Source organism: Prionailurus viverrinus, chromosome B3 (genome assembly GCF_022837055.1).
Source record: "Prionailurus viverrinus isolate Anna chromosome B3, UM_Priviv_1.0, whole genome shotgun sequence".
In the NCBI taxonomy this organism is placed as follows: domain Eukaryota; kingdom Metazoa; phylum Chordata; class Mammalia; order Carnivora; family Felidae; genus Prionailurus; species Prionailurus viverrinus.
This window is the reverse complement of record NC_062566.1, coordinates 101,922,208-101,935,077: the sequence shown is the minus strand read 5'-3', so window position 1 is coordinate 101,935,077 and position 12,870 is coordinate 101,922,208. Positions and strand designations below refer to the sequence as shown.

Here is a 12,870-nt window from a genome sequence, read left to right as displayed (position 1 = left end):
AAATCATCCAAGGGTGGCTTTACTTACTTCTTTTAAGTTAATAGTATCAGCACTGAGTAACTAAATGTTAACTGAAGCCTAAATTTGACTTCATGACTAGGAGGGGGTAAACCTCCAAACAAACAAATGTATCAGTATCATTTAAGGCAACTGAAATAAAAATCCGTAAAATCTTGTTTTTCAAACTGGTTATTGTTTCTGCTGACACTGTCCTCTTGCTTGGTGATGCGCCTAGACAGCTGTGACCAATGGATGGTAGGGGAAGAGGCTATGTGCAGAAATAGCCAATAAATTTCTTCAGAGCTCTAGGAGACGTATTCCCTGGAAAATTCAGCATGAATCCAGCCAAGTATGTTTAATCCCCTAAGGCAAAGCTGAACTTGTTTAGACTCTTAAGCAATCACTTTTTGAATCTGCAGCTCAGAATAAAGCCGTTCATGAACATCACTGCTTGTTCCTAAACTTAATCACACAGAGACATACATTTCTTATTATGGTTCACTAATTCTAAAGAAAGATGTATGTATTTACTCTTTTAACAATCTTGGAGAGGGTGAAACATCTGAATCAAGACGGACTACATTAAGTCTCTCCCTAGTAGAGCTGGGAGATTTATGAAAAGTCAAGAAAATTAAATTGGAATTTCCTTTCCCATTATAAGGACCATTACCTTCCTCTCAAAATAGAGGTGACATACTCTTTTCTGCATGTGATGCAATTAGATTTGATTCTAAGACTGTGTTTGTTGTACTGAGAAAACTGAGGATATGTAGATGGACGTGTCGCTGTAATGTGACTTTTCAACATGATTTACATAAAGTCGAAAGTTTTCAAGCTTCACATGTAGGAAGAAGGCTTGGTTTGCAGCTTTTTGTAGAAAAAGAAGCTACGCCCACCTTTCTAAAGATGGCTGCTAGGCTAAACATCTAGCGTGCACCTTGGTCTACACAGCCCAGGCTTGTGGTAGCCTCCTGGGGTGCTCTATGCACTTACCAAATCCCTGCTCACTTGAGAGGTGGGCAAAAGACAAAGTGTGCGCTGGCAGAGGATGTTCTGATGAAGGCTACTAAGCTGTACATTGGAACATGCAAGTCTGAGAAAGATGGACAAACCAAGCACAGAAATCATTCTTGGCTGGGAGTCTGGAACCAAGCTCCTGTTTGAGACATTTCACTGGTGTGAAGTCAATAAGCCAGTCGGCTAAGCACGCTGCACTTCACCTCACATCTTCCTCCTTGAGAGCACAGAGGAGAAGCCACATACAAAGGAGGGCCAGGTCCTTCTCGAACCTGTTGGGCTGTACTTTTATTACACTGTTTTTCACTCTTTAAAAGCCAACCGATCACTCAGGGGTCCTTTCAAGAACAAAGCATTCTTGTGAAGAGGCTTACGTAAAGTAACTGAACTTGTTCCACAAACGGCTTCGCAGACCAGTAAGTGCTGCAGTTCTCGACCTGGACAGTTCATCAGACTCTGGAGGCATTAACGGAAACAGATGCCTGCCCCACCTCAGAAAAGTTGGAGGCGGGGTGGGGGTGGGCGAGGGTGGGATCACCAGGCCTCTGGTACTTGCCAAAGGGTTTTAAAAACTGAATTAGTGAGAGGCAAATTAGAAAGGAATCTGTGAGCTCAGACTGATAGGTTTAAATTCCAGCTCTACTGTTTCCTAATTAGATGACCTTGAGCAAGGTAACCTTTCTCCAAGTCCTGACTCCTTATCTATCAACAGCACTTATAGCACCGGGTGCTTATAAGGATTTAAAACAACATATAAAGTGCCTGTTATACTGCCTGTCACATGCTTCACACTCAATGGCAGTAGGTGCTGTTGATGCCGAAGACAATGGATGATAACAATGTGGATAATGCCCCTCCAACAAATCTCTAAGCTAGAGAGCTCGAGTCCAGCTGCCAGGCCATGAAAGGATATGGAAGAGCTGTATGTGTTTTCAGTCCCCAGGGACAATGTCTCTGGATTTCTGCTGGGTGTCATTGGGACTTCTCCAATACAGTTATCAGAGAGATCAGCCAGAACTATAGGAGGAGGTGGTGGCAACACATTTGGTGAGAAAGACAGAAAATTCAGCATAGGGTTTTTGGTCTCATCAGAACTCCTTGTTCTTTACATATGCAGGAGTTCTAAGGTCTCGTTGACTCATGAGCTGTTACTGCTTTTTGCCTTTAACCCTAGACAGATGCCAGCTCTGTTCTTAAAGGAGCATTAGAAAGCTTTGTTAGTTGTTAAACACAAAGAATAGCCAAGTGACTGACGATTTAATTGCCTTGAAACACTCTTGGAGAGGACTTCGGATTAGGAAACAAATATAATTAAAATGTAGATGACTCATGAATGTAGCAAAAGGTTGTCCAAGGAGCTGGCCAAGGGAGAAAGGAGGCTCTTAAAGAAGTGCCTCATATTGGCACATCACAGACCTTCTAGTGCAGGAAATGAGCCAGGCTGACTCCGTACAAGGCATGGATTAAGTCACTAAAGGACAAATTAACCTAACTGCCCCCAAAATTTGAAGGAAAGAAAATGCCACGGTATTTAGTACTTCTCCATTGATAGAAGTGAATTCATTAACGAAGAAGCAACTTCCCTTGTTACATCAAACAATGCTGACTTAATTAGAAAGAAAGACAGCCTGCCCACAGCTCTTTTTTTTCCCCCACTCTAACAGCCAGGAACAAGAATTGAGAATACAATCTTCACACTAAGGAAATGTAAGTGGCTCTAAATTATTACTGCTTAGGTGATACACAGAAAATCCCTGATGGTCACCACAAGCCTCGCATTCTGCTAACATATTCATACAAATGCTGAGATCACCCTTTTCTCATTTCTGCCCCTGTGCAAGATGCCTTATCCTGGATGGCTGTGGAGATTATTTTCTGCTTTTAGACTAGAAATCCTCAGGGCAAAAGCTTAGCAGTTTCTTCTATAATTTATACAGCCCCGTTCACATTTACCAGGCTGTTTATTATTCGTTGTGCAACAGCAGAAGTATCTTCAAAGGAAAAACTAGAAAAGAGGAAGTTACTAAAAGTGAAGCCCTCTGAAAGTTTAGTAAAAGTGGGAGTGATTCATATATTCTAGCCAGTTTTTAACGTTTGCAGCAGAAGCAGCAGCAAAATATTAGACAATGTTTTTAAAAATGTCTGCCCTAAGTCTTAAGAAGCTAACTCTCCAAAAAGGCTCAGCGGGAGGAGGAAAGGAAGAGGTAGAGGAAAGTATCTGTCATGGAAGCTATCATTTTGCTTGGATATTATAAACTCAAAGTTGAATCTAACAGAGTGACTCTTAAAATCACGAGACTGTTCCGCTGTGGGCAATCTCCGGTTTTCATCAACATGAGCAGGATTTGAGCCGCTAACACTCAGAGGTTGACGACTTGTTTTCTGCTGCGTATCTTAGCTGGGATCGATAGGTGCCCTTCAAGCTGCTCAGAACGCTGATATTACAGAGACGTCCATGTGATAAAGATGCGTATTTCAGATACTGAGAATGGATTTCAAGCAATTATTTAACCAAAGATTTCCCACGGACATCTCGGCATAATTATTGTGCTTCTTCATTCAACCACCTATTCCATAGACTCCTTTTGTTAATTTAACAGAGTAAAAGAGTACCTGGCTGCCCTGTGAAATCAAGAATCCAGGAACTTAGTAGGCAAGTCCTCAGTGAAAAGAGAATGGGAGGAGAAGAGAGAAGCAATAGTTTCATTGCATTACCTTTAAATGGTATTAACTTGTAGAATAGTGCTGCTGTAACAAAGCTCCAAATGATCGGTAAGAGCAATTGCAAGTTAAAGTTGAACATAAGCCAGAGTTAAGATTACATTTCCTCTTATAACATTAAACTCACTTGTATTTTAGTGTGTGCTGATTTTATGTAAAACATATTGGAAAAAAAATCATTTTGCCAAGTACCACTTCTGCCCTCCTTTCGCCCGCCCCCTGCAGCCGCCACCAACACTGAGTGTTTGGAATGGAGTTTGGAAAGATGATGACATTTGGTAGTTCTTACTCAAGAGAATTTCCGGTGCAATTGTGTGATAAATTTGCATTTTACATTGTGCTACTGAACAGAAAGTATACCTACAGCAGCCATGGAATTGAGCTGATCAATGTAGAATTCAGGCCAACTTGTTGCTCCCTTGTTTTCTTCCTGGTCCTAGATAGAAAGAAAAAAAAGTAACACACCGCCAGATATGTACACACAATGGCCATAAGCACATCTGACTTTCACAGCATCTAGGCAATGGCCTACATAGAAGACACTAGAAGACAATGAGATCGACGATATCTGTCTTCAAATGTTGGCTTTAATCAGCTGACTGTCCACTTGGCTAGACACAAGACAGTGCGAAAGTCAGAGTTAGGGGTGACAAGGGACATTTTCTGAACCATGCATCAAGAGAAATTTACTATTTTATCACTTTTGTAGCGTATATTTTTTAAAAACTGTAGAACAAAGGGCATAAAACACTGTGTTAGTTTCAGGTGTACAACGTAGTGATGCGACATTTATAAACAATACGGAATGGCAACCACAGTAAGTCTAGTTACCATCTGTCACCACAAAAGTTGTTACGGTGTTATTGACTGTAGGAGGATTTAAGTGGGAACTCAGCCACACCATGTTATGATACTGCTTTCCTTCGGGGACACAACAGTACTGGGAAGGGCACAGTGTGTTTTGTGAGGACAAAGGATCTCACAAAGGATCTCTGTGTCACACTGAGGACAGTATTGCTCAATTATATGTCTGGATGAAATCCACAAAAGAAGGAAAGTTGTCTTAAAAAATGACCACAGGATTTGGCCGGCTGTTAATTAAACTTTTTTAGTTAGTTTATTCAGACTCCAGAAGACAGTAAAAATTTTGAAGGGTTTCATTTGATGTAACCAAAACTAGGTACTGCTTCAGATGAGAAGGTAGAACAAAGCCGGACAGTGGATGGAAAGTAGTAAAATGAATACACATTACTCATCTTACAAAACAGGGTGACATGAAGCCAGCACCAGGGCCCTCAGGGCTTCTGTGGATGGCAGCTCCCTGCCAGCCTGAACCCTCACCTCCCCCCAAAATTAGGGGGCTGTGGCTTCGGCTCCACGGCAACACTGAGTTCATCAGAAGACGGCATTGGAGTTGGGGCTTTCCAGGCATGTTTGCAAACCTATGTGGCTGTAAGTCATTTGTGTGATCAAACAGACTCAGAGGGCAATTTCAGTCTTTAGCTTCACGTTCAGAGAGCACCTTGGTACAACTGCTATTCCCTGTCCCCTTGGGGAAGGTGTTGGGCCAGGTACATTGCTACAAGACAATGAAGTAGTCACTACCCATTAACTGATGTCAAGAATCTCAGTCCTTGAGATAGCAGTTTCAAGGTGGGACTTTTCATTTCAGTCCTATACTTTATCTCAAAAACACTTTTTCTAAGCAAATCTTTTGAGGCAGGTCTATGGGGTGAGATAAAAGAAATGTCATTTCAAAACTATTCTTTTTTTAAAGTGTATTTATTTGAGAGAGAGAGAGAGAGAGAGAGAGAGAGAGAGAGAGAGAGAATCTCAAGCAGGCTCTTCGAGGTTAGTGCAAGAGCCCCACGTGGGGCTCAAACCGGCGAAACCGTGAGATTATGACCTGAGCCGAAATCAAGAGTTGGATGCTTACCCAAATGAGCCACACAGGTGCCGCCCCCCCCCCCCACACCCTCCCTGACCGTGCTTTTAAAAAATGTTTATTTGTTTTTGAGAAGGGGGAGGGACAGAGAGAGAGGGGGACAGAAGATCCGAAGCAGGCTCTGGGCTGACAGAAGAGAGCCCAATGTGGGGCTTGAACTCGAGAACTGTGAGATCATGAGCTGAGTGTAAGACAGAGGCTTAACCAACTGAGTCACCCAGGTGACTCTCAAAACTATTCTTTAAGTAGTCACAAAAAGAAGGCAAAGTAATCAGTGCTTACGGTGCCTTAAAGGCTGGCAGTAAAGAATATTGGAACTCATCTGGAGACTGAACAAGCCAGATGATGGGGACAAAGGCTAGAGCAGCAGCTTTGAAGTTAGACTGTATTACACTTGCACGGTTTTAAAAAGCTTAAGAAATCTGATGAGTTTTTAGAACAGTCCTTGACTATTATTTAACATGTTAACAAAATAGTTACAATGGCAGTGTAAATGCTGAACCCTTCTCTCCTCCTAAAATGGAGAATTAGTTAGCAAAACCCCAGTTACCAGTGCATTCAGCAAGCCAAAACCCAGTGATAGCCAACGGTATTTGAACCTATAAAATGAAATAGAAGGTGCCAGGTCTTTCTAGTCCCTCAAACTAGGGCAAATGTCCAAAACTACAACAAAATTCTGTCCCCTGTCTGGGGTCCCACGAGAGCCCATCTGTTGTAAGCTTAATAGTCGCAGTTAACAGAGCAGGAGACCATTTTAGAAGCTGAAGATTAGCATAGGGAGAGAAATCTTTACACTTTGGAAATGCTTTAATAATGTAAACATATTAAGAGTAGACCTAGATACTGTAGTCAAAATAGGGGGAAGACAGCTTCATTTTTATTTCACATGCCTCAGTGCTGAGAAAATCAAATGAGCTAACGTATATAAAAGCTTCTCGTAAAAGTACTGTTATCACTATATTCCTGGGGGTGATCCTCAGAGTTCTTCATTTTGGCAACGTGTCTCCCGTTTCCTCTGTGCGATCCTGGTTCTTCTACACAGATGTGTGCTCCAGGAGCCAAGTGAAACACATCCGCGAATCAACTCTCTGTTCCTATGTTGTGCGGCTGCTGTTATGCAGAGACACAGGCCGGGAAGAGATGCATGCAATTGTTCTCGGGAGTCCCCCCCCTCCCCCCTCAAAAGAGCACGGGACACTGAGACACGCCGAGGGGAAGACTGTCTCCTAAGAAGTCCGTGAAAGAAACTGCTGATGAAAGTACATGTCTGATGTTCCTGGGAAGCAACTGGGTCCTAGGTGTTACCGGCCTCTGACATGTGTTCTTCTTTGAACCATCTGCCTCCCTTCTTTTTTACTTGTTATGGAGAAACAAGTGGAAAAATAAACAAGACTGCATAAATTGTCTCAGCTGTAAGGGAAGCAGCAGCAGTAATGACACACGCACAGCCTATTGTGTCAAAAACCGTTCTACACACTGTGCTCTTCATGTGATCTACTGGGTGGGGCAGGAAGTCACCTCACTCGTTTTAGTGAGAAGGAAACAGGGGCAAAGAGAAGACGGGTGAGTTGCCAAAGGTCCCCCCACTAGAAATTCAGGGCCAGTGAGAAAGAACCAGGGCGACCTCTTTCGTAAGAATAGACCTCAGATTAATCACAAGCAATACATATTGAGGGAGAAACTGGCCTTTCACTCTTAACCACCTTATTGTATAAGAAACTCAAACATGGTTAGTTGCCAGAAATGACTGCTTTTCCCCAAATCTTTATTGTTATTTTTGCTATATTCAACATTTCTGAATATCACCCTCATTCTGAACATTATTCTAAGGTCTGATGTCCTGCTTGGATTAGCTCTGATCCCTCTCTCTCGACTTTTTCTGCGGGAACTCTTTGGCCCCTTTATCAATGCCTTATCTATTTAGATGCATGCATACAGACAGCACTTATGAAGCTTTTCCCTAACTTGTTCTCCTGTTCCATTATCCACCAGTCTAACAGCCGCCTTCATGGGGATTTCTCAAGACTGCGTGAAGATGAGCTGTGATAGCACAGAGCAGTTCTGGACACTGGAATTGCAAACATCCCTCCTTAAACCATATACATCTAACCCTACTTTTGATTACTGCCTTGACTGATCCCATTAGAAATTTTCTCTAATAAGTGAGATTATTGGTTTCATTCTATATTCTTTTAAAAAGTTCTATTTTCCCCTTTTAAAACAGATTGTGGGTATGATGCGCCTGGGTGACTCATTTGTTTAAGTGTCAGACTTCAGGTCATGATCTCATGGTTCGTGGGTTCGAGCTCTGTGTCAGGCTCTGTGCTGACAGTTTACAGCCTGGGGACTGCTTCAGATTCTCTGTCTCCCTCTTTCTTTGTCCCTCCCCCACTCACGCCCGCTCTCTCTCTCTCAAGAAATGAATAAACATTAAAAAAATTTTTTAGGGGCGCCTGGGTGGCGCAGTCGGTTAAGCGTCCGACTTCAGCCAGGTCACGATCTCACGGTCCGTGAGTTTGAGCCCCACGTCAGGCTCTGGGCTGATGGCTCAGAGCCTGGAGCCTGTTTCTGATTCTGTGTCTCCCTCTCTCTCTCTGCCCCACCCCCGTTCATGCTCTGTCTCTCTCTGTCCCAAAAATAAATAAACGTTGAAAAAAAAAAAAAATTAAAAAAAAATTTTTTTAATTAAAAAAATTAAAATATTGTGACACCTGGAGAAGGTTTGCCCCATGAGAATACAAATTCTAGCAATCACATTAAATCCTTTTTTATTCTACCCATAGAATGGATAATTTATATTAAAATCTAGTTTTGATTCCTTTTCAGAGTGTTACAAACATTTATGCTTATATGCCTATCTTTAGGTCTATTAAATAATTAGCACTAAATTGATATCAACATTTTATGTTAGTAATCATCAGAAAATTTAACATTTAGATAATACTTGCAAACATCACTTATTTTCAGAGCGATGGTATGGTGGGAAAATGCCCAGATTGGCCATCTGAAGATGAGATCCCAAAACCTACTTTTTGGTGTACTTAATCAGTATTTCTTGGCAAGTTTAATTATCTCTGGGCCTCATTTTTCTCTCTCCAAATCAAGAGGGTAAGACAAGACTGTTTCTAAAGTCCCCATAAGCTGTAAGATTCTATGGAATTCTAATAGTGGTCACAGAAAACCAGCGTGTACTGTACTCAGGTTGAGGGCCCAATTTCTTAAAACAAATCATTTTTTAAAATTTATGTTGTTCAGTGACCCAATTATTTAAAACACTTAACTTTCAACAGCTACTTCTTGTAGAAGGTAATTGGCCGGGGGCGGGGGGGGGGGGGGGGGGGGGGGCCAACACTAGTTTTACTATTTCTTTAATCCAACTCACTCTGTTTCCTTGGTAGGTTGACACCATGAATTAGAGGACATTGACAGACAAGACCTGCCGGAGGGACACCCCGAGCTTTGCTTTCTGCCTGACTAGCATTAAACTCTTTTCTTGTTATCTACTTTTCTTCCATTGTCAAAACAAAACAAAAACCCTTTTGCTAGAAAACGAAACTGGTATGGCACAAGGGACAACCAAGAAATTGACGTTTTTAAAAAACCAGGCTTTAATTAACCAACTCATTTAGAAGATAAAAAAAAAAAATACATACACATCGGTTTTCTAACTTGGCCTCATTTTCAACTGGTACAATTTTTTATTCCAAATCTCTGGTCAGTGGTTAGTGAAAAAAATTCTAAGAGGGCCTCCCCGATTCTCTTAAAAGGCCTAAGAGTACGTTTATTTTTCTCCACATCACTTTGCCCACAAGAATAAATTTTGCATTATTTCTTTGTACTCTTCCTGAGGTAAACATTCACAGCTATGTCCCAGACTTCTGTCTCTCATCTTGTGAATCATCTCTACCAATCCAAGCTGGCTGTGTTCGTCTTCCATCACCAACAGAAATATATTCGAATCTTCAGCCACTCACTACTTATGGTGATGTATAGGCAGGCAGGTTAAGTAACCTTCCCATATGACTCCGTTTTAGTTAAGCAACCTTCCTGTATGACTCAGTTTTAGTTTCCTTATCTGTAAAATGGGTGCCTACTCCGCAGGGTCATTGTGAAGATTCAATAGGTTATTACAAGTAAAGGAAGCACCGAGAACAGTACACACAGAACATGCTTAATAAATGTTAGCTAGGATGATAAGGATACTGTTCCAAAATCTCCAGCTGTGACCATTCTTTTTTTTTTTTTTTAATGTTTTATTCATTTGGAGAAAGAAAGTGCATACAAGCACATGTGTGAGCAAGGGGGAGGAACAGAGGAACACGAGAGGGGGAGGAGCAGAGAGAGGGGGAGAGAATCCCAGGCAGGCTCCACGCTGTGAATGTGCTGCAGCTATGGCCATTCTAAGTCCTATGTTATGTAAAAATCGGACCAACCAGTTCGGAGGGACATTTGGCAGTAACTGTTCAAACTGAAAACCACACACACAGCCTTTGACCCTCCTTTAAGTCTACTTTCAGGAAGTCAGCCCACAATTGTATATTTACACTGCATAGATGTATACTACAAAGATCTTTTTCACCGCAGTGCTGTTTGAATCAGCCAAATAACAAAGTGAACAAATATATGGAAAGGGAGATGGGTGAATAAATTACTTTGTGGCAGTAACACAGAATGAAGTAGAATTATGTAATGACATTCAAAATGGCCAAATATAGTATGGGGAGGGGGGAGGATGCCTCAGAATATGATTTCTCATCTGTAGAAAAAACATGTACACTTAACATAGAAACATTTCTGGAAATATATACAGGAAAATTGAACAATGGCTACCTTTGGGTAGCAATAAGAAAGGCCTTTCACTTATAAACTGTTGTATAATTTAAACTTCTATTTTGCCGAGTACATGCACTATCTTTCACAGTTAAAATAGAAGCACTAAAGCTCTGTATGTTCTGTTAAGACAAGTGCTTTTTAAGATGTTCTATGTAACATGAAATGCATCATCAAGTCAACAAGATCCCGTGACATTTGGGATGTCTCTGTTCTCTACACCTGGGGCACCACCCTGCTCCCCACAGCAAATAAATCATTGTTGCACTCTACACGAACTAATTTGGATGTAAATTAATAAAATTAAAAAAAAAAAGAAATCAAAGAGCAAAATTAAAAATAAAAAATAAATAAAATTTCCTTTATCAGACAAAGAAATAAAATAAAAAAATAAAAACATTTTGCTACTGTCTTCTCACGGGATTTTCTACTTCTAAAACACACTACAACCCTAATATCAAATGTTTATGCAAAGAAATTTTATGATTTGGACTAAGACTTATGTACTCGAAGGATATTAAAATTTTTGAAATTTCCACACTTTCATTTTTGGGTGTGAAACAATTTCTTAGTAGCACCTAAAGTCTTTCAGTGAGACTCAAAGCACAGTTTGAAAATTAAGTCTTTAAGAATGACTTCTTTTGAAATTACCACAGGGCAAATTTTTAATAGGATCATTTTCCAAGTAATAATATGTAAGAACTGGTAGAGTTTTTCTTCAGTTTCAGATGCTGTTAGTAAGACCCAAAATAGGCTGTACAAAGGGCAATTAATTGCAAAGGACGTGTTTTGTGGTTGTTCACGAGACCACAAATCACAGGCTGAAGAATATGCACTTGGCCAACTAAAGCCATAAATCTCCACGTTCACTGTTACAAACCCCTGAGATTCTTAGAGAATACTTGTGAAAGACACATTCTTTCACTGACTATATTGGCTAAAAATCCTCTAACAACGTATACGAGTACCATCAACTCAACGATAGGAGAGACGTATTAAGATTTAACTAAATGAACTTCAACAGCAGATAGGCATTGTTTCGGTATGATACAGAGTAGAGTTCATTCTGGTCATTTTTATCATAGGTAAAGGTAACTAAATACTAATCAAAGCTTGTTCCACTTATAAAGAAGACACTACTAGAAAACATGTTAACTGTGATTATATATAGGAACAAGAAATCCTACCCCTTGTTAATGATCAAAATAGTTACCTGTTGCATTAAATTGTCATTACTATTTTGGATGTCGTGGACCCAGCCCCATATACTGATGAATGAAACAGGTGTTAAATAAATTTACCCCTAGAATTTTTACAGAATACTAACGAGAAAGGGGCAGACAGGCCAAGATATTTTATCCTATTAGGTATGACTCCCCAATGTGTATGTCCTCTAATAAGCTCAAGTGAACGATGGGAAACAGGTCCGAGGAACGGGGAAGGAAGAGCAGGTGGGATGGAAGGTGGAAAGTACTGTGTGGAAGACCTTGCTAATAACTTCTGCCAACTTTCCCTCCTGACTCAGTAACAGTGTAATCAGCATCCTCTCCTAAGACGGTCACGGTGGAATAACCTGACAGACCAGGCGCTGGCCAACTTCTTCCGTAAAGGCCCCCATAACAAAGATTTCAGGCTTCGGGGACCACGGCGTCTGTTGCGACCACTCGGTTCTGCCACGGTACGGTGTGAGAGCAGCTCCAACTATGCTCGGGTGAAGGAGCACTGCCCTGTGTCAGTAACGCTTTATTTACAAAAACAGCTAAGTGGCTAGATTTGGCCCACGGGCCATAGTTTGTCACCCCCTGTGCTAGAATAAGCCTGGCTCTCAAGAGGGCAGGGGTGCATCACCGTTCCAAGTTGGTCATCAATGATTTTCCAGGTTTTCTCCTCTCCTTCAAGAGGAGTGAACCCCGGCTCTAAGGTAGGATCAGCTCCTCAAGTATGGGGAATTCGCCCAGGAACTGGCACTGTTGTCTAGCGAAGAGGCAGGACCTGCCCTGCCTGAAAAGTCCACCTTCTTACCAAGCTCACTATACCTTGAAAGTGGTTTAATCCTCATTTTTAAAACTGCATGGCATCATTCGGTCTTTTAAATCCTGATTTTTTTGCCTCCAAATCTTTCTGTCTTACTGTTCACTGGGAAGAGAAGAACCAGCAGGTCCACAAACCTGGGTTCCCGAGACTATTGCTTTCCTCAGTCCCTCCAACAGCCCTTCCCTGTAACCCCTATCAGTGGGGCTAAAACTACACCCCACGTTTGAAACTTGCCAAAGGGAGGCAGTTGGTTTCAAAAAATAATTCTTATGTTGTCACATTTCAAGATAGTCATGTGGTCCCTGGGGCTGCCAATCCTGGTT

The 12,870-nt window shown here is 41.3% G+C and overlaps 1 protein-coding gene across 2 annotated transcripts in view; it reads right to left on the bottom strand.

The window, feature by feature from the left end:
* The window catches only part of DAAM1 (dishevelled associated activator of morphogenesis 1), a 175,129-nt gene that overhangs the window by 52,410 nt on the left and 109,849 nt on the right, over nucleotides 1-12,870 (bottom strand). For both annotated transcript variants that reach the window (XM_047863974.1, XM_047863973.1), the window contains one exon: nucleotides 4,103-4,174. In XM_047863974.1, coding sequence (XP_047719930.1) covers nucleotides 4,103-4,174 — 72 coding nt within the window. The remainder of the gene's footprint in view (nucleotides 1-4,102; nucleotides 4,175-12,870) is intronic.